This window comes from Cynocephalus volans, chromosome 7 (assembly GCF_027409185.1).
Source record: "Cynocephalus volans isolate mCynVol1 chromosome 7, mCynVol1.pri, whole genome shotgun sequence".
Classification (NCBI taxonomy): Eukaryota; Metazoa; Chordata; class Mammalia; order Dermoptera; family Cynocephalidae; genus Cynocephalus; species Cynocephalus volans.
The window spans coordinates 74,939,282-74,964,747 of NC_084466.1; the positions used below are offsets into that span (position 1 = coordinate 74,939,282).

Below are 25,466 nucleotides of genomic sequence, written 5' to 3' on the forward strand. Positions count from 1 at the left end.
AAACTAGTGCTCTGTGTCTGACATTTAATAAAGCTTCTAAAAATAGGACCTGAAATGCCTTCAGTAGACTTTTTCTCTTGAAAAAAAGTTTTTTATGTAAGGTTACAGATGGGTGATGGTTGACTTATAACAGAAAGGTAGAATTTAATCTACTCCTAAAACCTTACCTCAAATTCTGCATGTTTATGTACGTCCTCAGCTCTCTGTCTGTTCAAAATAAACTCAGCTTCATTGGCAACCCGAACTATATGGTCCTTCATAGCATGGCACAGTAATCTAAAAAGAAAAATACTTTTGGAATTATTGTTCTTAATAGCTTTGGTTAGTTCAACTTTTTTCAGTAATCAAATTTCAGCATTTCAAATATTAATTATGCATACATTTAGAAAAAGCTGATCATACAATTAATATATTTTAAATTATAATCCAATGAAATACAGAAATATATGCCATAAAAATGTTACAGCATTTGCCCCTATAAAATAGTGTGTCTTGTGAACCAGTGATTGAGGCAATTCAATAAAGATATTTAACTCAATAAATAGCAAAGATTTTTATTGGGGTGTTTTAAAACAGTTAAGCCACAAAATTCACTCTCCTGGAAGTAAATTTTTACCCATAAGCTGGAAGACTACATATTAGGAAATCTATAGACTAGATTCTTACTTTAATGAATACAGGTGATAGGACTAAATGATATCTAAAATTCCTTTAAATGCTGAGATTCCAAATTCCAAGATGGAACTGCAGTGAACAGAGTTTTTAAAAAAAGGTAAACATGAGAAAAAAATTTTTTAACTATGTATTTGGGAAGTCAAATTGTTCTTAAAATGTGTGATAAGATATACAGTGAGAAGACTCTCACCACATCCCTTATTCACCTAACTTCCAACCTCAACAGGTACCCACCGTTACTAGCTTCCAGAGACTTTAAGATATACATTAAAAATACAAATATATTGTTTTCCCTAACTTTCTAACACTAACAGTATATTATACAGTCTGTTCTGTACTTAGCTTTTCTCACTTAGCAATATGTCTTTTTATATCTATATGCAGGGAGCTTCTTTATACTTCTTTTATAATGTGGCAGAGGTTATTTTCAATGATGGCTTCAACAATATTTCCCATTCCACATGCTCTTTTGCAGTGTAATTTTGTCCTTGTCCCATCAAAAAGTGGAGTCTTTTTCCACTCCTCATAGATCTGGGCTTGCCCTGTGACTTCCTGTGACCAAAAGAAGAGGGCAGGAGTGATGCTGTGTGACATACGAAACCGGGGCTCAGAAAAATCAAGTACCTTGTTGCAGATCAGAATTTTTAAAAATAATTCTCATAATTTTATATTTTGCATTCTATCTTCATTAACTAATAATATTTTTTAAAGTAAAATCTTTTAATTTCATTTACTTCAGGTATCCTTTGCAGGACCATTTAACATTAATTCTCTTCATCTTGTCCATTTAAACAATGATTAGATCTTTTTTATATCTTCTTAAATATTTTCTTTTGCAATAGCAGTTATTGTATGTTAAAAAAATCAAGGAATATTTGAAAAGTTAACATCAAGTCCTTCTGGGTTTTACTTAATGGGCAAGGTTATGAAGTAGTATCAGTTTCTTTATCTATGTACTTTTCAAATTCACTTTTAATACTCATATTCATTCATTGTCCAGTTTTTCTCTCCTGGGATTTTAATCAAGAATATTACTTTTAACTTCGCCATTCTTTATTTTAACTGCTCATTAATGAAATGAATCATCATTTTTTTCTTACTCAAATTGGCATAAATTACAATCAGAATGGGGTAGGTTTAACTTTATTTTAATTTTTATATTTACTAACTACCAATTCATAGTAATTCCTCCTATATTCTCCACTGGATATCTATGTACCCATGGCAAACTTGTCTTCTTCACTGATAAACACATACAAGCAAAGAAAAAAATATTATATATCCTGATATTTCTAGATTATCTTTTAAGTATAATTTTAAAAAGCTACATGTCTTTGAGGTGAGTCTGACTGTATTGAATGTATTTGTTCTTTCTAATGTATTAAGATTGAATTACACAGCACTAAGTTTTAATATCTTTTCACCAGATAATTTGTAATATATAGGCGGCATCTTCCACAAAAACTGACAGGTGAATGGTTCCTTTATTTCAGAGTAGTAATGTAAATTCTGAGCAGCAGCACTGAATCTCAAGACAGTTCTCAGCAGAAATCTTCCCAAATCCAAGTCTGCTCTGACATAGATTTATTTACTCCTTGATGAGATTTAGGTTAAATGACAACTCCATTACTCTAGGAACAGTGCGGGTGGTTCTGGCAGTATGGCAGAGGCACCACTAAAATATCGCAAAGCGGCAGGATAGGTGGAGATATTTCCCAGGAACATGCAATGGTATTCTCTCCAATGACTTGAGAAGGAAATAGGCACATACCAATGGGAATGCTGGCTAGTTTTCAATCCAAAGTTAACCACAACACAAATTATCAAAAGAACACAAAGGTTACGGGAATCTGTTACAAAGTACAATACTTAAGAAAAAGGTCCAAACTTCTTTGTAAATAATGTTGGAGGGCAAACAATTACATAGCCTTCGTCTCAATCACTGAGGGAGACTGAAAAATAAAGACTATAACATAAACTCTCAGTATTAACTTAGATGAAATTATTCGCCTGCATTTTGTAAACAGGCTTCAAATGACAGAAGAGATGTGAAAATTGAAGCATTTGGTTCAGTGGCTTTGTCTAGTGCATGCTGAAGGCTGAAGAAAGCCAGGAAGAAATTTAATATGTGCAAATTAGTGCAGATTACAAAACTTAAATAGATTAACAGGAGACAGCAGGACGGGAAAGGCTCGTGGTCTGGCTGGTTAATAGATACCATTCCCAGGAGCAAAGCAAGGGACTGGCAAAGCAAAGGGCATGGGGTGGGGGTGGGGGTGAGTGGGGTGGGGGTGGTGTAATGAAAGACTTGCCTCAGACACAGCCTGTCCTCCTATCTCAAGCATTTACGAGCTACATGTCAACTAATCTAAGTTGTTTTATTTACATGAGGAGAAGGCAGCTTTCTATCTGACTCTTGCCATCATTCTGGGTGACTTCATTACCCACACACACGGAAAAATATTCCCCATAGTAGCTCATGATTCCTTGACCTCATTAATTCCAAAGATTTTCAATTCTTCCTCACTGCAGGCAATAGGTCTACTGGCCCGAAGTGGCTTTACTTCTTAAATCTTTAAGCTTCAAGAATCTGCTTCAGACTGCAACCTCCTACTCTTGCAGCTCTCTCTCCCCTTCATAAGTCCCTCCCTCTGGCCCAGGCAAAAATAAACTCTTGACTTTTCTCTAACCTCTAGTTCTTCAATCTCTCTGTTTTCCTCCTCATCTTTTGTTTTATGCCCAAATTCACTTCCTTTCCCATCATGTTTGGATCCCACGATCCCATGCTTTCGCCACTCTCTTGCCAGTCCCTTCACTCAGTTCCTGATGTACCTGCTGCACTGGCTCTCAAAATATGTAACCCTGGATTAAGACATTGGTCTCCCTCCTCAGACCTACATCTGGACTGCTAAGGAAACTTACAAAACTAAATTTCATTGATGATGGAATTTGAATTTCTTTTTCAAAGTCGATTTGTTTTCACTCAGGATTTCAGAGGTGGCATGGATGTCTTTACTGTATTAACATCATTCACTTTAAAAATATTATATTTAAATAAATACAAATTTATTATATATGCTTGTGTGTGTATATACACCATTCTGTTGCATTTTGTGTTTCTCAGTCTCTTGCTTCTTTAATAAATTGTTTTATCTCATATATGTACGTATGCCAAAGCAATATGTTGTTCAGAATGCTTATTTATGAATGTGATGTATAAAGCTGCAGGTTTTCTGTAGATACTCTTTTTCAGATTAAGAAGATTCTCTTCTATTCCTAGTTTCCTAAGAATATATTTTATTTAAATAATGAAAGTTGTTGAATTTTAATACATGCTTCTGTACCTACTGAGATAATCATAAAGGTTTTTACCTTTAATATGATAAATGAATGACGTTTTTAGAAAATTTTTAAATGATGAACAACTTTTACATTTCTGGGATAACTCTCTCATCTCCCTCCTTCAGTCCCCTACCGCCACTTCTCCATCCAACACAGAGACATTGTATATTTTTATACACAGCTGGATTAGGGTCTGGTAATCTTCTAATTAGGATTTACACAATTACATTCATGAGGGAGACTGGCCTGTGATTTTCCTATCTCCCACAAATCATGTTTGCTTTGGGAGTCAAGAGCACATGGGCCTCAACAAATGAGCTGGTCCATTCCCTCTGTTTCTGTTCTCTAACAGTTTCTGTAAGGGTGGAATGGTGTTTTACTTGAACATTTGGTAGAATATACCTGGAAACCATTTGGGCTTAGAATTTTCTCTGTAGAAAGAATTTTTACTAATTACCTTCCTTTCATATTCAAAGAACTATTTACAGTTTTGTGTTTTCTCACTCGGTTATAGGAAGTTACATATTTTCTAGGAATTTGCCCATTTAAATTTGTAATTTTAATGACATAATGTTTTGATAACACTCTCATTTTCTTTTCTAATTTCTATTTTATGTATAATTATGTACCTTTTTCATTCCTTATGTTCTGCAGTGGACTGAATGGTCCCCCCAAAGTCATTGAAGTTCCCCACTGTAACTACTGAGGGTGGGAAATCCTATTACAGTAGTTGAAAGGTGGGGCCTTGAAGAGGTGATTGGATTGTGAGAACTGTACGCTGTACCCTTGTGAATCGACTGATCCATTCTTGGAATAATTGGAGTGGTTCCGATGGCTTTAAAGATAGTTGAGGAAGTTAGTCTCTCTCTGCTCCACCATTTTCTACCATTTGAGACCCCTGAGTTGATGTAAAGCCACCACCAGATGCTGTAAAACTCTCACCAGATGTGTTCCCTGGACTTTGGACTTCCCAGCCTCTGAAACTATAAGCAATACATTTTGTTTTCTTACAAATCACCCAGTTTCAAGTACTGTGTTATAAGCAATAGAAATGGACTAATATATGTTCACTGTGTTTTGTCTATTTTGTTCTTGATTAATCTTCGGAGAGTTTGCCTATTTTATTTTATTTTTTTAAGAGAATAAACTTTTGTCTTTTTTCATTCTACTTTATCTTATTTTTCTACTTCACTGATTTCTGATTGGCTCTTGATTATCAACTTCATTCTACTTTGTGAAGGCTTATTTGGTTCTTTTTCTAACTTAGACACTCTTTTTCTAGTTGGAGATTTAGGTAATTAATTTTAGGCTTTTCCTATAATTAACTGTTTACACCTATACACTCATCTTCAAGTTTCACTCTCCTTGCATTCAACAAGTTTTTGAATTTAATATATCCATTACTAAGTTCCAAACACTTTTGATTTGACTTTAAGTATGTTACTTGCGTGTTAAAATTTTTCCATAATAATGAAGATATTTTAATATGTTTTCATGTTCTTGCCTTCAAACGTGAATGTACAGTGGTCAGATATCATGGTACGTACAATACTAATTCTTAAAATTTGATGAGAATTGTGCTATGATCTAGTTATGTGATCAGAGTCTATAAATGTTACACATGTTTACTTGAGAAGAATATGTACTCCTTACAGTTGGGTGAAAAGTTCTATAAATGTCAATAAGATCATACTTACTAATTATGTTTATTCTAATCTTATATACAGTCACTGAATTTTTTTGTCTTAATATTTTGGTAATTGAGATAGAAGTATTGAAATCTTCCACAAAGATGGCAGATTTGTCATTTTCTCCCTGATGTTTCATCAATTTCTGTTTTACATATTTTGAGGATATTTATTTGAAACATACAAGTTTAGAATGGTAGTATCTTACTGGTAAATATAACTTTTCTTAAGTATAAAACTAGGTCCTTTATTAGTAATGTTTTTGCCTTAAAATCTATTTTTTTAAAAATATTAACATAGCTATGTCAGCTTCAGCCTTTGGTTAGTGTCCGGTATATATTTTTCTACCCTTTTACTTTCAACACTCCTTAGCCTTTAGGTATGCCTTTAGTAAATACCACACAGCTGGATTTTTAATACAACCTGAGAAATTCTGTTTTTAACTGGAAATTAAAGTTAATTTATTTTCATTGTGTTTACTGATATATAATGTACATAATTCTAGCCCAACGCTTAAAAAAATTCTGTTAGTCCAACTTTTTTTAAGGCTTTTATGGGGGTATGGAAGTGAGGATAGAAGCCTCTGTTTTGTTTCCGTATTTTCACTCTCCACTGATTAGAAATATATTCCTTCTATTTTTTTCATTGATATGCTTGGAATTTTATCAGGTGAAGTTAATTTAAACAGGTATAAAGGTAAATAATATCATAATCCTCTCCTCCAACGATATGACCTAATGATCCCCTTTGGACACACATGCTATTGTCCAGTATTGTCCAGTTCAAACTCACACATTACACATCATTACCACTTTATAATCTCTGCTTAGATGTACATACATGACTACCAATTTATTTGCACACAGTTCTCTTTGTATCTCACTGTCCTGATGAGATTATTTTCTTTTATCCTGACATGTATACATGGTAAGTTTTTCAGTTACTGTTCTCTCAGGGGTAAACTCTCTAAGATTTTTGTAATCTCTAAATGTTCATTTCATCCTAATTTTTAAAAGTATTTTTAAAATTGAGATATACTCTAAATAATAAAATACCATTTAAAAGTGTACACTTTAGTGGGTTTTAGTATATTCACTATGTTGCGCAACCATCAATGCTATGTAATTCTAAAACATTTCTGTCATTACACAAAATTCTCCATGCCTGTTAGAAGTTAGTCTCAATTTCCTCTTCCTCCTATCCTCTTGTTAATACTCATCTACATTTTCTATGAATTTTTCTATTCTGGATATTTCATTTAAATGGAATCATACCATTCATGGCCTTTTGTGTCTGGCCTCTTTCATGTAGCATAATATCTTCCAGGATCATGCATGTTGTAGCATGCATCAGTACTTCATTCCTTTTTATGGCTGAGTAATATTGCATCGTATGCATATACCACATTCTGTTTAGCCATTCATCATTTTATCCATTATCCACTGATGAACATTTGGGTTATTTCTACTTTTTGGCTATTATTAATAAAGCTGTTATAAACTTTTAGGTACTAGTTTTTGTATATGCCTATGTTTAAATTCTCTTTAGAATATAAATAAGAGTGGAAGTGCTGGGTCATATGGTAACTCTAAGTATAATTTGTTGAGGACAGCCAAACTGTTTTCCATAGAGGCTGCACCATTTTACATGCCACCAACAATGTATGAGGGTTCCAATTACTGCAAGTCCTTGCCAAAGTTTGTTATTGTCTATTTTTGAAATTATTTTAAAAATCAGCCATTCTAGTGAGTGCAAAGTGGTACCTCATTGTGGTTGTGATTTGCATTTCTCTAATGGCTAATGATGCTGAGCACCTTTGCATGTGCTCCTTGACCATTTACATATCTTCTTTGGAGAAATGTCTGTTTAAATCTCCTGCCTATTTTAAAATATGGGGTTGTCTTTCTATTTTTAATTTGCAAGAGTTCTTAAATATTCTGGATACTAGACTCTTATCAGACATATGATTTGCAAACATTTCCTCCAATTATGCTATTGTCTTTTCACTTTCTTGAAAACGAACGTCCGTTGACACACAAAAGTTATGAATTTGCTGACTACAAATGTACCTATTTTTTCTTTGCTTTTGCTTTTGTTGTCATGTCTAAGAAAACCATTGCCTCACCCAAGGTCTTACAGACTTTCTCCTATGTTTCCTTCTAATAGTTATAACTCTTGCATTCAGCTCTTTCATACATTTTGAGTTAATTTTTACTAGATGGTGTGGGAGTGGGTCTAGATTCATTCTTTTGCATGTGGATATCTAGTCCCAGCATCATTTGTTAAAATGACTGTCCTTTCCCTATTTAATGGTATTGGTACCCTTGTTGAAAATCAGTTGAGCATAAATGTATTGGTTTATTTCTGGACTCTCAATTCTATTAAATTGGTCTGTAAGTCTATCCTTATTCCAGGGCCACACTGTTTTGATTACTGCAGCTTTGCATTAAGTTTTGAAATCAGGAAGTGTGAGTTCTCTAAATTTTGATCATTGTGCTTTACAACTCCAAAATTTCTGTTTGGTTCATTTTTATAATTTCTATCACTTTGTTGATATTCTCAGTTTGGTCAAATATCATTCTCACATGTTCCTTTATTTCTTTAGACACATCTCCTTTAACTCATGGAACATATTGAAAATATTTAACATCTGTGCTTAGAAAGTCCAATGTCAGTCAATTCCTCAGGCATCGTTTCTATGATTTTTTGCTGTGTAGAAGACATTTACATCTTTTCATCCTTGCAATTTTTCTTAAAAACTTGACATTTTGGATATTATAATATGGCAACTCTTGAAATGTCTCCCCTTTCCAGGATTTGTTGTTGTTTGTCATCTGTTTGTTAAATGACTTTTATGAACTAATTTTGTAAAGTCTGAATTCTTTGTCATGTGTGGCCACTGAGTCTCTGTTTCATTATGTTACTGATCAGCTAATGATTGGACCAAGGTTTCCCTAAATGCCTAGATCAAAAATTCCCCCAGATTTTCCCAAGGAGCTCTGTGTATTAGTAAGGACAGCCCTTCAGCACTAAACCATGCCTAATTCAATTCTATCTTAGAGCTTCCTGCTTCCATATTGTCTCCAGGTCATCAGGGGTTGAGAGTTTAAGGCCTTCTCAGGTCTTTCGAGAGTATGTGCATGGCCTTTTAGATTTCCAGGAATATCTCAGAGGTTTTCAAAGTCCTTAAGTGCATCTCATTTTCTAGCTGTTCCTCCCAAGCTTTTTGGTTAGTCCATTGTTTGCCCAAATTCTTACCTATCACCTGAGGCAGTAGCATCCTAAGACATTAGCTTATAAATGTTTTCAACAAATGCCTATAGGGAAGCAGCTTAATTCACATTGTCAGTTCTGAATTAGGGGAAATAAAAGGAAATAAAGACAAATTTTTAAGCCATTCTTGCAGGAAGCCACCAGACAGGCCAGAACAGATAATTGATTATAATTCTTTCCTAATGAGATCCATTCTGCTCCCTTTGGTACAGTGTTGTAATGTGGGGTTTTTTGTTTTGTTTTTTTAATGGCTTCCATTGAACTGGGGAGCCAGGGATGGGACTGGGGTAGTTAAAATGCCACACAGTTACTACACCATCCTCCCTCCACTTTCTTGAAAATATTTTTGCTGCATGTATAATTATTGAGAATTACTTTTTCCGCTAACACTTGAAAATATTATGACATCTTCTAATTTTCATTGTTGCTATTATTCTAATTTTTCTTTTCTTTTTTGTAGATGACGAGTTTTTTGGTGTTCTACAGTTTCAGTCCCATGTGTCTAGCATGGATTTCTTTTTATTTATCCTACCGAGGTATATTGTGATTACTGTGTCTCTATATTCAGTTTTCAATCAGTTCTGAAAAGTCCTCAACAATTATCTTTAAAAATATTTCATTTCACCTATTCTATATTCATTTCTTCTTCAGTTCTCATGACTTGTAAATTAAACTTCCTCATTTCACCTCCATATCTATTAAGGTCACTTTAATATTTTTATCTCTTGTTCTCTCGCACTCTGGGTAAAATTTTTTCAAAATATATGTTCCAGGGCTGACCCCGTGGCGCACTCGGGAGTGTGCGGTGCTGGGAGCGCAGCAGTGCTCCTGCCGTGGGTTCGGATCCTATATAAGGATGGCCGGCACACTCACTGGCTGAGCGCGGTGCGGCCAGTCACAAAAAGACAAAAAAAAAAAAAAAAATATATATATATATATATATATGTTCCAATTAACTACTTCCCTCCATCTTTATCTAATCTATGAATCATTAATACATTTTTTCCAACTTGTACTTTTTAATTCTACAAGTTTCAATTTTTCTAAATCTTCCTGTTCGTTTTTAATAATCTCTTTTTATTCATTCTACTGTGTGCTTTTTTATTTCCTTTATCTTATAATTCTAATCTTTGCAGTCTTTAGTGATCTAAATTTTTTCCCCCTTGCTGAGTCTTATGCACACTGGCTTTCAGTCTCATAGACATAGTCATCTTTGTTACCTCATTTCTGGTCTTAATCAGCAGGAGTCCCATGGACCTAACTTCGGTTAGTGTTTCTCCATACATAGTTTAGCTTTTGTTTTTGCTGACAGCAAGAAGAGTCCTTTTAGAAGTCTTGGTTTAGCCTTATAGTTCCAGGCTATATTCTCTGCTTCATTTCTGGCTGAAAGTTTAAAATCCCAAAAGCATTGTTACTTTAGGCATGTGCCCTCAGGGCATTCCTTCTCTTTTAGCCACTAACAACAGCGGGGAGGGATGGCCCTGGAGGAGTCCTCTTATAAGACCCATGATGCCTCAAACACTATGCCCTGTGTAGAATGTGAATGTTCTGAAGCAGACGGTAACCTCAGAGCACTGAGTAACCCATACAGCTTTAGCAGAAATCCCTACTCACTTGTCAATCCACTGAAATGTGGCTTTAAAACCACTTCATATTGAACTAAGTATTTTAAATCATGTTATATTAACCACTGAGTCTTGTCAATTTTACCTCCTTATTATACTTTTAATCTGTTAATTCCTTCCATTGACGTTGCTTTAATTTAAAACTTAATCATCTCTCAACCAGATTACAAGAGTCCCAAATTTTTCTGCCTTCCTCAAATCTTCTATTCTTCTAACACATTTTTCACTTGTAATCAGTGTTATCTAAACTTAAATATTTTCAAAGGCTACCCATAATAAATGTCTGTCTACTTCTCCAAACTTATCTGCTGCCACTTTAACATAGTTATTGTATGTTCTGGAAAAACCTTTGTCATTCCTCTGCCATCCCCTTCTCCCAATTGAGTTAAGAGACTTCTCCCAATCTCTCAAATGTTTGGGGAATTATATTTATCACATTTCCTTCCTTCCCTTCCTTCCTTTCTCCCTCCCTCCCTCCCTTCCTTCCTCTCTCTCTTCTTTCTTCCTTCCTCTCTTCTTTCTTCCTTCCTCTCTCTCTTCTTTCTTCCTTCCTCTCTCTCTTCTCCTTCCTTCCTTCCTCCCTCCCTCCCTTCCTTCCTCTCTCTCTTCTTTCTTCCTTCCTCTCTCTCTTCTTTCTTTCTTCCTTCCTTCCTCTCTCTCTTCTCCTTCCTTCCTTCCTCCCTCCCTCCCTTCCTTCCTCTCTCTCTTCTTTCTTCCTTCCTCTCTTCTTTCTTCCTTCCTCTCTCTCTTCTCCTTCCTTCCTTCCTTCCTTCCTCCCTCCCTCCCTTTTTTTTTCTTTTAAACAAGTTTCTCTCACACTGTAAAATTCAGTTTGAGACCTATCCATCTCAGTATCCAATATGATTTATATGGCGCCTGTCATGACATATGGGCTCACTGACAGTATATAGCTAAATGAATAAATGACAATGAATGCATGAATATATTATGTGGGAAGGAGGGGCAAAGAAGAAATAGAATTTTAATGATAATGTAGTTTTTTAACACTAAAACTCTACGGTACATTTCACTCCCAGAACATGAGGTAAATAAAAATATCAAATTACTTAGAAATATCTATTATAGAATATTTTCCTACTTACAGTATCTAAACAACCTAGGAAGTTGAATGAAGTGGTCTTCATTTTCTAATGTAAGTTATTTTTAAAAAGGGAACAGAAAAAGATAACAATTTGTTCAACCCTATTCATTCCTATTCTAATAAAAGATAAAGTTGTCATGGACATTAGAAAAGGAAGTCAGGAGACAAAACAAAGTATCCTATTCCAAATAGAATAGATATCAGCAAGAAAGTTCTGATGTTGTTGCAGGGAACCCTAAGCATTTTCTGATTTTTAAGCTTTCCCTTTTCCCCTTGAGAAACTGCTTTAGAAACTCTATGCTCCACTGTAGACTCTGGCCCCTGCCATTTACCCTGCCTGCTTCCTGGGCCCGCCCTCTATAACAGCAGTCTCACACCCCCCAGGGGCCAGAGGCAAATTAAACTCCTAAAGTGACCAACGGACTGTGTCCCACAATCAGCCAATCGAAATTAGCAGCATCCCTCATTTACATAAGAGGACCTGAATGGGAACCTGGGAGGGAAAAGGGCAGGAATTTAGGCTACATAAGGGGGTCTTTTCTTTTGTTCTGGGAGACACTGATCTAGGAGTCTTTACTCCCAGTGCTCTCCTTGCTTGCAAGCAATAAAGTGCTGTAACATCAAAAAGAGCTGTAACACCAAAAAGAGTTGTCAACTATTAAAAAAGCTATAAAACCAACGTTGGTCTTGGATTCCTCTGTGCACGCGCCTCATAACAATGTCTAGGAAGTATTTCACTTTATGCAGTTTGTTATAATTTAAGTTGCTTGTCTTCTACCTGAGACTCTGAGATCCTAAATTTTAAATATAAATAATTTCTATATTTTGATGAAAGAAACAAAATAAATTAAAAAGCAACAGGAGAGATCAGACAAAATAGTCTTTCATTGTGTATAGACAGATGGCTTAGGAAATAAGAGGCAGAACTAGTTTGCATCTAAGTTCTGTTGTTTATTAGCATTATGCCCTTGGACAAATAATTTTCCCTGTGTTTGAGTTTCAGTTTCTGCATTAAAAAATGCGGGTGCACTGTTTCAGATATTCTATAAACTGCAGGGGGGTGGGGAGGTGGGGGGGCGGGGCGTGCATGCTCAAGCCATAGGATTTAATTTTAAGACCCTGATTTATTTAGCCAAGAAGGCAGACTGCTTGCATGTGAAACAGCCACAAAATGCAGGAGCTGATTTAATAGCCCAATGTTATTTCCTCTGGTACTAAAACCTCAGAAGGAAGGCACAGATTTTCTCATGATACTACAAGGTAGAGTCTTGCTGGATCTGAGAAACTCAATGTCTTGTGCTACAGTTCTTTAATAGAGTTACATTTGAAAATACTGATAATTTTTATTTTGAAAATGTTTACAAGCTTTGGGCTCTACTGGTTCTTGAACTAATTTAGTGCCAACAGGTATCACCTGTTGCAAATAGCTGAATAAATGCCTAGCTATCCCTGAGATGTGACAGCTAAGTGTTCCTAACCCTAATTATTTTGCATTCCCCATATGAACATTTTATTTAAGGAGGGAAAACACTTACTCACAGGGTTATTATGAGGAGCAAGTGAGAGATGATTTGTACTCTTTGAAATAATATTGATACATTGGTTATCTTCATGATCATAAGAAGGAAAGAAAATGATGACAGATCTTGATGTTTAATTATGGAGCTCCATACCAGATTGTGGTGTGTCTTCAAGCAATTCTGCATATTTATAATCTGGATTTGTAATCCGGCATATTAGTTATGAAATGTACTACTTAATTGAAATCTTTTTTTTTGAGCATGACCCAATTTACTCATTTTTATGGGCTATAAAACTACAAAGATCAGAAAATCAGTGGTACATGTAGCAGACTATTTTCAAAATTGCGATTGGTGTAGAAGAAAGGGAGATGGAAAAATAGACACTAGAGACATAAAAATCTCCCCCTATACATGGCTATTAGGAAAAAAAGATTATATAGGATAATAATTTACTCTCTTAAAATACTAAATCTTTCCCAGAGGATAAAATTTATCAATTATTCATGCCTTTAAGTCAATGTGTTATATGCAAATCTATTATCAGACCTACATTTGTCTTGGATTGGATTCACTATGGAAACTGACATTTCAAACGGGTGAGAAATAGAGAAAAGGAAGAAAAACCTAAAGGGTAATTTTGGAGCTTGAGATTGATATCTAAGGACTTAGTGTGGAAAGGAGAGAGGCATTAAAAAGAGAAGGTAAAGTGAGCAGAGGGAATTAGCACTGGTTGAAAACCATCCCTTTCCCCCATCTAATTAACTTTTATGAGAAAACTCTGAAACCAAGTAATTGTGTTAGATGAAACCAAGAATCCACAGATTAGTATTTCATTTTCTTATCACTTGTAATTGTGGCTTCAAATAAGTCTTAAAACTTCAAATACGTAAGAGCAGATCGTTAAATTAATCTACCATGAACCTAAACAGTTATTATATTTAGAGCAGCATAGGAAAAATAACTTAGCATATGGCCATATTTATGTTGTCAGTTATGGATAAAGATAGTGGTGTGATAATTTTACGTGGCTGGTAAGGTCAGTGATTTAAGGGTAGAAGTTCTCAAAAATTGCTATGCATTAAAGATCTTGATCCCTTGCATAACATATTAAAAATTGTCTAAGTCCCACTCAGAGATACTGATTCCATAGGTATGAGACCCTAACATCTATATGTTTAATAAACACCCCTTGTGATACAGATGCGTACCAAAATTTGAGGACCATTGAGTTAATACAGTGTGAATAATGGGAAGTCTTGGGTTTGATTTCTTAGTGTCATTCAGTTGCATAGTCACAAAATCTGCCCCTCAGCTAACTACTTAGAAAGAGTATTATTGGAAAGATTACAGAGAGCACACAGACTTGTCTAATATTGTTAGATTAGGGTCATTCTTAGGATTGATCCCCAGGTTTCTAATACTAGTTCAGTGTATTTTATTTAAGGAAGTACAGTCTCTTTTGTTTTATGGCACATTTACAGAGGGAGTTACTCCCAACTAGTTTATAGGCCAGAAAGGTCAATTTATATCAAATCTCCTCTTCCCCCTTCCAGTCTCTTCATGACTGTGGTTGCTTAGCTATTTAGTCTTCTATGTAAAACTAGTCTCAATAAGTTAATGCCTTTATGGAGGATTTTGATAATTTACTCGTCCTTTAGTTTAATATGGATTTAGAAGACACTGCTCTCAGAAGAGGAAGACAGGTTAAGATTGTTTTAAGACACATAAACTATAATCCTGGAATATTGGCTTAGAACAGTGGTTTTCAAGCTGTGCCCTAAAGTAAAATATAAGAGATACATTTTATATCATACCCTATTTACACACACAACAAATGTTCTAGCATTTAAATATTTAATATTTACCTGAACAACAGGCAATGTACCCAATTATTTTTTCCATACCTTAACCTTTTCTATTTATAAAAATGATGATAGCAACACACTAAATTGATTTCATGTCCTGTTAATGGTCAAGACAATAATTTCAAAAATACTGGTCACAAGATTACCTCTGTCTACAGTTAACCCTGGGCCAAATAATCAAGATCCTGGCTTAAATTCTGGAATTCCACGCAAATAGCTCAAAGATGTAATATGTCGGAGCAGAGCAGCCAATTGTAACAGGTGTAAGGAAGTCTGAGAAGAGATGGAATAGTGCTTTTGCGTTGACAACAATGGGTTCAAGATTAGGGGTGTGGCAGGGCTAAAGGAAGAAGGCTTTCTTCAAGCTGTTTTATTCTATTTGATTTCTAATAATAAAAGTGGAGAGACATGGAACAATGCTGTGAAAATAAAATTTTGGAAAAAAATTTTGAAAGCAGAACAGGCACAGCAGCACAAGTAGCCACAATATAGTACAATGATGCCAGAAGAAATATATACTCTATTGTAGTCTCTCTGGTAAATTTCCCAAGCTGTTCTGTGATCATCAGTGGTAGAGTTTCTTTCCCAAAGGAAAAGGGCACCAATAAACGCTTCCCCCTTAATTAAAAATACAATTTATTATTGCTGAATCTACCAGTATATATTCAGAGAACTAAAGAATTCGTAGTAATATGACAATAATGCAATCTGCTATGGACTGAATGTCCCTCCCAAACTCACTGAAGCTTAAATTGTGTCCCCCAAAGATCCAGCTATTGGAAACTTGTTCCCCCTGTGACAGTGTTGAGAGAGAGTGGGAAATCCTAAGATGATGATCGAAAGATGTGGCCTTGGGGAGGTGATTAGATTGCAAGGGCCAGGCCCTAGTCCATCGGCATGGTTCTGAGGGCTTTAAAAGGAGAGTACGTGAAAGTCTCTTTCTCTCTGCTTCCACCATCTCACAGTGTGACAGATACCCTGTGTCACTGAAGACACTGCTAAGGAAGGCCTCTACCAGATGTGTTCTCTGGACTTTGGACTTCCCAGACTCAGGAACTTTAAGCAATAATTTTGTTTTCTTACAAAGTACCCAGTTCCAAGTATTTTGTTATAAGCAACAGAAACAGACTAACACAAAATCTAAAATGCATTTCCTTTTGAAAAAAGATGGGAGAGAATAACATATGGCTTTTAACTTTATTGTTTCAACTGGTAAGTAAGTAGTACAATAACCTAGGAAGTCTCTGAATAGGCTATTATTACCATCCTTATCCTACTACATGTTGTATGGATGTGTGTTAGTGTTTTGCATAAAATGTGATACCAACAATGAGGAAGTAGTGATAGAAGACCCATTTGTGCTCCTGGATGGGAGGTGTAAGGTACTCTAATTTCCCCAATTTTGTCCAGAGCCATCATAACCCAGCTCAAATGCCACTTAAGTAAATAAATACTACTAATACAAACAAATGATATTTCTTGAGTCCCTGTGTGCCAGGAACATTGAGAACTGATTACTGACAGGCTAAATGCATTATAGTTATCATTCCATTTGATTCTTACCTCAATCTATATCTTATTACATAAGCACAATTAACCCTCATACATAAAAAGAAACTGAGGCTTACAGGGATTCAGTTACTGCCCAAAGTCACAGAATCAGGTAATTGTTTCAGATTTGTTTGGGAAAAGTCACCAGTTTAATGTGGCTTTTAACAGGGTTACCAAATAGCAAGAAAAGTTAAGGCATGCAGAATTCGTATTCATTCACTCAACAATAATTAATTGGGGTCCTTCTTTGTGGTATAATTGGTATTATTTATTCTTTAAATGCTTGGTGGAGATATTTAAATATTTTTTAACATCCACCCTACTCTTAAGTCCATTGTTTTTCTTACATTGTGCTATGAATGTGAAAAATCTGGACTTTGATATGATGGATTTTTTGAAGTCTTCTTTATGAGTGAGTAATTCTTTTTAAAAATAAAAACATGTAAAAGTTCCATACTCTTTATAAAATAGAGATTAATGTTATAAAACTCTATTAGCATTAAGAATTATGTAAATTGCTGGTTAGCACTTAAGAGTCAGGAAAAATTTGATTCTTTAAATAATATGAAGCTCAAGGACAGATTATGATTTTTACATATAAAATTGTTTATATTTGTTTTATTAAACAATAAAGAATATAAAGGTATTTTCTGTTGTTCTAAATCGTAATTTTCACAAAAATGCAAGAGCTGACTTTTTCTTCTTTTTTTTGATCCAACACAGTGTGCCTGTATTTGTTTATGTCCAATCTCCTACAAGAAGCTTTTTGAAGTCATTACTGTCCACTGGAATAGCTACTTTTTCTAAAGTCAATGAAATATCTATACCATCTATTTTTATAGTCATATACTACACATATTTTTGAACTTTTTTTTTTTTGCACGTAAATTCTAACTTCTCAATTATAAGTTACTTGGAGATGAGGACCATGAAAAATGTATTTATATCCCTGATAAAACTGAACACATAATGAGTGTTTTATAAGTATTTATTCAGGTTTTGCTTTTTTTCATATGTATTGTAATAAGTAGGTGTTAAGAACTTCAGGAATACCTGTCCATGTGTTATTTTACTTTTGTAATTAAAAAGCAATAATAATGACTTTTTCTTAATCCTTGTCCAGCTGGGACTGTAACTCTTTGTAACAGACATGTTATAAGGTAGTATTACAGGTTTTCAAATGTTGATCTGTACAATAGCAACTAAGGAATATAAATCATCTGTTTTCTCACTTTACCAGCATTTGAATTAATTAGTCTATAATTCAAGGTATCAGTTCCAGTGGCATTTCAGAAGAGTTCCTGACTTTGGCCTAGACTAAAATCTATAGCACAGGCCATGACTATATTCTTGTCTTCTCTGGCCTGCTCATCCTCTTCCTTCTCCTGTCACCTTTGGTATATCCTTGCATTGGCTATGTTCACAACACCTATACCATCATGCATTGCTTAACTATGGAGATATGTTCTGAGAAATGCATCATTAGGTGATTTTGTCGTTCTGTGAACATCATAGAGTATACTTACACACACTTGTATGGTATAGCCTTCTATACATCTAGGCTATATACTACAGCCATTATAATCTTATGGCACTGCCATCATATATGAGAACATGACAAATGTTGTTATGTGGTACACGATGGCAGCTTCATGTCAATGCAGACCCTCCCATCACCTGTTAGTTCACTTCTACCTGTTTCTGTAACACCAGCCACAAATGCAAAGGCCAACTCCAGACTCCTCTGTTGCCAGGTTGATCTTAGTTTAGAACGGTACAGAAACTAAATAAATGTTTTCTAATAAAGACATGGTTTACTGACTGGTTTTTGCTTGCAATAAGCCTAGAAAAAAAGATTATATGCCTCTAAGAAATAAGAAATGGGAAAACATGGCACAGAAATAAATACACCAAAAATAAGGTACTTTTAAAATTAATTAGCCTTTTTAAAATATAATGAATGATAAGTGTTTCCTAAAATATTACTTAACTCTCATCAAAGTTCCAATAATGGTGCTTAGGAGGAAAGCATATTTAAAGTTTTTCTCAGGAGAGAAAGAAAATCTCAATATACATGCATATGCAGATATATTTTAAATACGATTAAAATGTAATTCGAATAAAATTTTTAAATATATTTCCTTATTACTCAAAATCTAATCATTATTAAATTAGATTTGTATATTTTAATTTTAGTTTTAGATAAATAACATTTTATTTATCATCAATTTCTAGGCTACGCCTATAAATCAGAAATACTGTTTAATATCTATACAAGTAATTTGTAAGAGCACAAGTTTTTTTTACCTATTTCATTTACAAAAGTCAGTGTGTGTAATAACTTATTACCTGTATAAAATGAATACAAGAGCAGTAAGAAAAGGTGTAGATCTCCACATGAAAAAATATGAAGAAGGAACTTCTGTTTTCTAGGAGTTTTCCAGAGGTTCTTGGTTCAAAATTAAACCAGAATGTCAACTTTAAGAAAAAGGTTTCTTGCTTAAGGCTTTGGAAATTACTGTTTGCTTTTTTAAAATAGTTTTTTGCTAAATCAAAGACACAGTGAAACAAACTCAAGAAAACCAAAGCTCACTGGTTTAAGTATTATAGCAATTGTTAAATTAAAGAAGACATTCAACTTGGGACCATATAATCACTAAAGAATTTTACCTAGATGCAATATGCTTCTCCTCTTAAAAACTGATGAAATGCAAGCTATGTATTTTCCCCAACTTGTAAAGAACAAAACAAAACATGGAATCTTGTGAATCTTAGGTTAAATTCAGTGCTAAGCATAAATATATTCTGATTTTTTGTGGTGAATATTCAATAATTATATCCTATATGCTTTCAAAAAAATGACAAAGGTTTATTTTAGGCAAACAATTAATTTTAAAAAAATCACTCAAGTTGCATAATTTTAAAAAGTCCTTCTTATTTGTCTTATTCTTCAGTTCATAGTTTAATAATTTAAATCCCAATTATTATTGCCAAGATATTATAGGCAATTTTACATCTCATTAACCTTGCTTTGTTTTAATTATAAAGATCTTTTGTTAGATTCCCTTAAATGATCCCGTTTATAATTTTAGACTGTCCTGGGGAGTACTTTAATCAGCTGCACATTCATCAACTGTTTTTGTCCTGTTAATTGTAGACAACTGCACAATTGCTTTCTCCAGCTATGATTGATGAATTGTATTCACAAGTGTATCTGTTAAGCAGGATAAACATTTATAATCATTTCCACTTAAAGATTTTTATCTTAATTTCCATAAGGACAAATTAAAGACTGATATTCTAAGTGTTTTTTTTAACGTTTCATTTTAAACCAATTGAAAAGTTAAGAAAAATGCTATATGTATGTCCACGCAAATGAGATAAAAAGCATGCATGAAGTACTAATTTGTGCTTAGCACATTATAGGCATCAACAAATAGTAGCCAGATAAGGAGGGTAATGTGTCTTTACTGCAACTGTATCTCACCTACCTAAATATGACACTTTTTGAACCAGAACTCACAGTGCAAATTTGTGAAAGAGAAAGATCAAAATTGAAAGAAATGACCCAAACTAAAGGTGGGAGTCAGCAAAATTCTGAATGTGTACTATATGTAATAACAAAAACACTTCTGTTTTTAAAGTGCTTGTATTGCATTAGCTTTAATAAATGTGATACATATTATTTTGAACATTCAGAGAAACTGGGCACAAAAAGTGCTACAATATTCTACAGATGTGAAACAATGTCAAAGGGCGATTGTGTTGGGTGCCTAGAGTCTAACAGTTTATCAGTGAATATTTTTTGAACTCAGTATGTATATTATATGTATGCTACATATTATATTAGGCACTGTGGAAACAGCCATAAAAAATACACCATAAATAAATAGGCACTAACACAACGGTTTGGCAAGTAGTAGCCAGGGGAAAATGGAGGTGCTAGGAGAACACAGGAAGGCACCTAATCTGGATTTGGAGTGGGGAGCAGTTGGTGGTCAGTGAAGACATTATTTTCACTCAAATAAGATGTCTTAAAATGAATATCTTAAGGCAAATGACCATCTTCTTTGTGCTGTGGACTGCTGGGGAAAACATTACACTATCAAAGACAGCAACCTCACACGACTCCCCTAAACCATCCAACAAGCCCCTAAAATTTGCTTAGTCTTTTTGCTCCTTTGTTTTTCTACACTGACTATTTTCAATATTCTCCACAGTATTCTCCACTCTTGTCATATATGGCATGCACCTTCCCCAAATTTCCTTCATTCTCAGCAAATGACCCTATCTGCCACTCCACGGATAAAATGGAAGTCATCACATGAGAACTCCTCTTAATCCTGCCACCAATATAATTGCCTGCATCCTTTCTCAGTGCTCATCCACAAAAGGCAAATTCTTTTCCCTTAGTCTAAACCTCTTAAAGACTTTATCTTTCAATATTGCCTTCTTTCCCTTCCACCTTATTGGCTTCTTTCCATCAGCATTTAAAAATAATAAGTCCTTCTTTCTAAAAAATACTCCCGCAACCCCACCAAAACAATTTAAACCCTATCTACCTCCAGCACTCACCCTCTTTTCCTTTCTTGGCCAAACTTTATAGAAGAGGTACTTGTTGTCTATATCTCATCTCCCACTCACTCCTCAACTCAAAACAAACCAGCTTTTGTCCCCACTAGTCTAGGTGAGTCACCACTTTCTCAGAAGACACCTCCCTTAGTTATCTGCCCCCATAGCAAACTCTACTTGCCCTTTGGCACACTTACTACCCCTGTAATTATTTAATCTAAGACTGTTGTTCTCACTAGACCATAAGCTTTATTAGGGTAGGGTCTAGGTCTACACCCAGCATCTTTAGCACACAGGTCCTCACCAGTGTAAGTTTGGATAAGATGGCCATAACCCTCTTGTGATTGAATCCCTGTCCCTATAAATCTAAATCAAGAATCCTCTTGTTGACTATTCATTCCTTCTCAAACATTCTACAAACCATTGTTTTCTTCATTCCTTCAAACAATATTTGTGATTGCTAACTCCATACTACATAGTATTCCAGAATCCAGGGATAAAAAGGAAATAAGACACAAGTTCTTCAGGTACATTTCAGTTGGGGAGATGTAAACAAGCAAACAAGGAAGACAATTTGAGATGATGTTATTAAGTGTTAAAACAGAGTCCTGCCACGAGGGTGTAATAACTCAATAATATGGTCAGGAGAGCCTCTGTGAGAGGGTGACATTTAAGCTGACTCCTGAAAGCTGAGAAACAACTAATCGTGTGAAGATGTGGAGGAAGAGGATTCCACACAAAAACAGTGGGAACGGCTGAGCCCTGGGTTCTCCACTCACCCACACACTCTCCCTGAGCGTCACATCAGTATCCTTTTCTACAGTTTACCACGTACAAGATGGACACTACAACATCTAAATCTCCATTCCAGCTCTCCTTAGAGAGCTCAAGACCCAAATGCCAAGACACCTATTCAGCATCTCCACTTGGATATTTCACAAGTACTACAAGTTCTGTGTAACCAAAAGTGAAAACATCTCTCACCCAACCCATGCCCCTCCTTCTGTATTGTTCTAGCGAAGTGAACTATACAGTACTTGTACTATAAACCATCCAGCTAGTAAAGCCAGAAATCAAGTTTTCCTTATTCTTTCCCCTCTTCCATCCAAACTATTAGCAGTCCTACTGACTTAGTTTCCAGAAGATACTTCAAATTTGTTCCATTCTCTCATCCTCATAGCCATGATTAGTCCATGACACCATCTTTTTCTTTTTCTTTTTTTTTTTTAAAATATTTCTAATTTATTTTTTGTTGTTGTTGTTGGTTTTTCGTGACAGGCACTCAGCCAGTGAGTGCACCGGTCATTCCTATATAGGATCCGAACCCGCGGCGGGAGCGTCGCGGCGCTCCCAGCGCCGCACTCTACCGAGTGCGCCACAGGCTCGGCCCGACACCATCTTTTTCAACAGGATTATTGAAACCTCAGATTGGTATCTCTGGTCAAGTCTTGAGCCCCTGAAATCCACTCACCATACTGTAGGCTGTGCCTAAACCTTTTCAATTACTCCCCAGCACACTTAGCACAGCATAGAAACATCTTCGTGGCATGACCTTTGCCAATGACCTTTGTTGAGAAGGGATGACCCTTGCCTCTATGTGGCCAGCACACAATATGCACTTAAACAGTCATTGTCTGACAGAAAATACTCTCTAGCAACAAGTTTTGCTATCTCTTGTCTCTAGGCCTTTGCATTATTCAATACCCTCTGCCCAGAATTTTATTCCTTTATTCCTTTATTATTTTTTTTTGCCACCAGGCTATCTCCTGATCATCTCTCAGGTCTCATCTAAGATAGCATCCTCTTTGGGTAGGAACACTCTCTGAGAACTCCACCATCTGATGGAATGCATCCTTCTAGACTAGGTTAAGTATCCTGCTGTATAACTGCATCATTAGCTACACCATTTTTACCATGGCATCTTTGTTTTATTGTATGTGCTTGTCTAATGTTTGCCTTTCCCCCAAAATTCAGAACCATGTGTGTCTCATTCTCTTCCTTATTCCTAGCCCTTATAATAGTGTTTAGTATGTAGCGAGTGCTAAACAGACATTTACTGCATTCATGCACATGATTTGTTCTGGTATATTTATAGATATTCATGCTTGAACTTTTCTTCTAAAACCATCTTTATTTGGAGGAACAATTGCTATGAAGAGTGGAAACACAAATTTAGGATGGCACAAAGAACATTACGATGAACCTTTCAGAGATTTTCATAGATTAAAATTTTTTAAAATTATAACGATTTTCTATATTTCCAATTCCTTTCCTAATAAAAAATAAATCTCAAACTTTATCACCAAACAATAAAATCATATCAGAAGCTTAAAATTTTCTACTGTCTTCTTTTTCTAAGCCAATAACTATAATCTTTGTTTAAAATTTTATTTATTATTTTTACTACTTTTTTACATGCTAAGGTGTTGCAGAGCAGTTGGCGGGAGGGAGAGAAGGAAAGGGGAAGGACGGGAGGAGGAGGAAAGAGGGGGACATGGTTGAGGCCCGTGGCACACCCCTCATTCCAGCAGGGGAGCCCACGGGGCTTCCGGTGGTGGCTTGGTGGTCATCATTGGGCTGGATGCTGATGTTGGGAAGGGTGTGACAGAGGCCCTCGGCCCCCCACTGCTCTGGCTTGGGAGCCTGGGTGGCTTCCAGTTCTTCTAGATTTTATAGGTGTTCTTTGGTGGTGTTAGACCTTTACTGGTAAATATCAGAACTTTGATCTATGGTTTTTGTGGTTTTTCTTTCAGTTCTGTGTTAACTTATTTGCTATTACCACCACTTAAACTCTGCACTGGAACTAATTTGTCGTCCTTGCTGACATCTAAAATGGGAGAACTTCCAGCAGTTGAGTTCTGTGATTGAGCTAAACTGCTGCTTTGCTGCTAATTCCCAGGGGAAAGCTTTTTGTGCAGCTCAGGTTTTAATTGTTGACCTCGTAAGCATTTCTGGGTCTTGTGAAGTCTGGAACACCTGGGTTGTGTGGAAACTCTGGTCTGGGCCTGAGTTTTTTCAGCAAACTGTACCCCCTGCAGTTCTATATTCCTGACCAGTCTCCACTGAGTGGTCCTGTACTGACTGGAGAGCAGATCAGCTGTCCGTGCTATGCCCCAGTGTTCCCCTGGTGGGCCCGTCTTCCCCACCACCTGCATTCCAAACACTTCCCATAGGATGGGCCATGTGCTGGTCCCTTGCAATGACTCACTGGCCTCTGAGTGGCTCCTTTTTTTCAGTTTTTGTGCCTCCTTGCTCCTATGTGGGTCCACAGGAACACTGTTAGTTGTTTTGCTGGCCTGTGGGCCACCAAGGCCCTCTTCTTCCCTGTAGCCTACAAGCAATTTCATATGAAGGGCACAGCTGCAGCTTTTGCCAGCTCTTTCTCTGTGTGCTCACCAAGGCCAGCCCTGAAGTGGCTGGGGCTCAAAACAGTCATCGTGGCTTCACCTTCATGAATTCCATAGGTCTTTCCTCCTCTTCCCCTAAGCTCTAGTGGCTTGAGCTTGGCAGTCATTGCTTTTTAATAGTTGTAAATTGGTTGATCTATACACTTAATTTAAGTTCTGGAGATGCAATTCTGTTATCTCTCAGGAGAGTTACTGATGTTAAGATATATATATTTTTTACTTTGCAGTTGAAATAAATAGCAAAATAAACATATATGTGAATTGAGAGTTATTTCTAAAACTGACATGACAATCATTACCCTTGGTAAATATTTTTTTCTATTTTTTCACTGCCTAAAAATGGATCATAATTATTACTAATTCTTATTATAATGAAATTCTGTAAGAAATAGTGCTATTATATAAAATTTATGTAATTTATGTTATTAAAAAACTGATATTTTCCTGCATCTTTTGTATTACAGTGAATGCAAAGCTTATTTTAAATTTTAGACTTTTATTATTATTAATAAAAAATAATTAAGTCGTGGAATATCAAAATGAGAAATATACAATAAGATAAACGGCTATAAAAACAGAGGCTATTTCTTATAATACAATGATAAAAAAACAAATAATATTAAGTGACATTAAATTAAATTTTTCTAAATATTAGCTTTCTATACAATTTATAAAGTAATTTCATGGACTATTCTTTCATGACACCCCCTTGAAAAAAATTAATTTTATGTACAGTAACCATTATTTCCTTATCAATCTAATTAAAGTTGGTTTCAAATAAGAAATAAATTGATTTTGCAAAATACTCGATAATTATTTTCCAAAGAATGCATTATATAATAC

The 25,466-nt window shown here is 35.3% G+C and overlaps 1 protein-coding gene across 1 annotated transcript in view; it reads right to left on the reverse strand.

Moving 5' to 3' along the window:
* The window catches only part of NBEA (neurobeachin), a 657,479-nt gene that overhangs the window by 304,278 nt on the left and 327,735 nt on the right, over positions 1 to 25,466 (reverse strand). Inside the window, exon 36 of the mRNA XM_063101747.1 lies at positions 168 to 276. Within this exon, the coding sequence (XP_062957817.1) occupies positions 168 to 276 (109 nt within the window). The remainder of the gene's footprint in view (positions 1 to 167; positions 277 to 25,466) is intronic.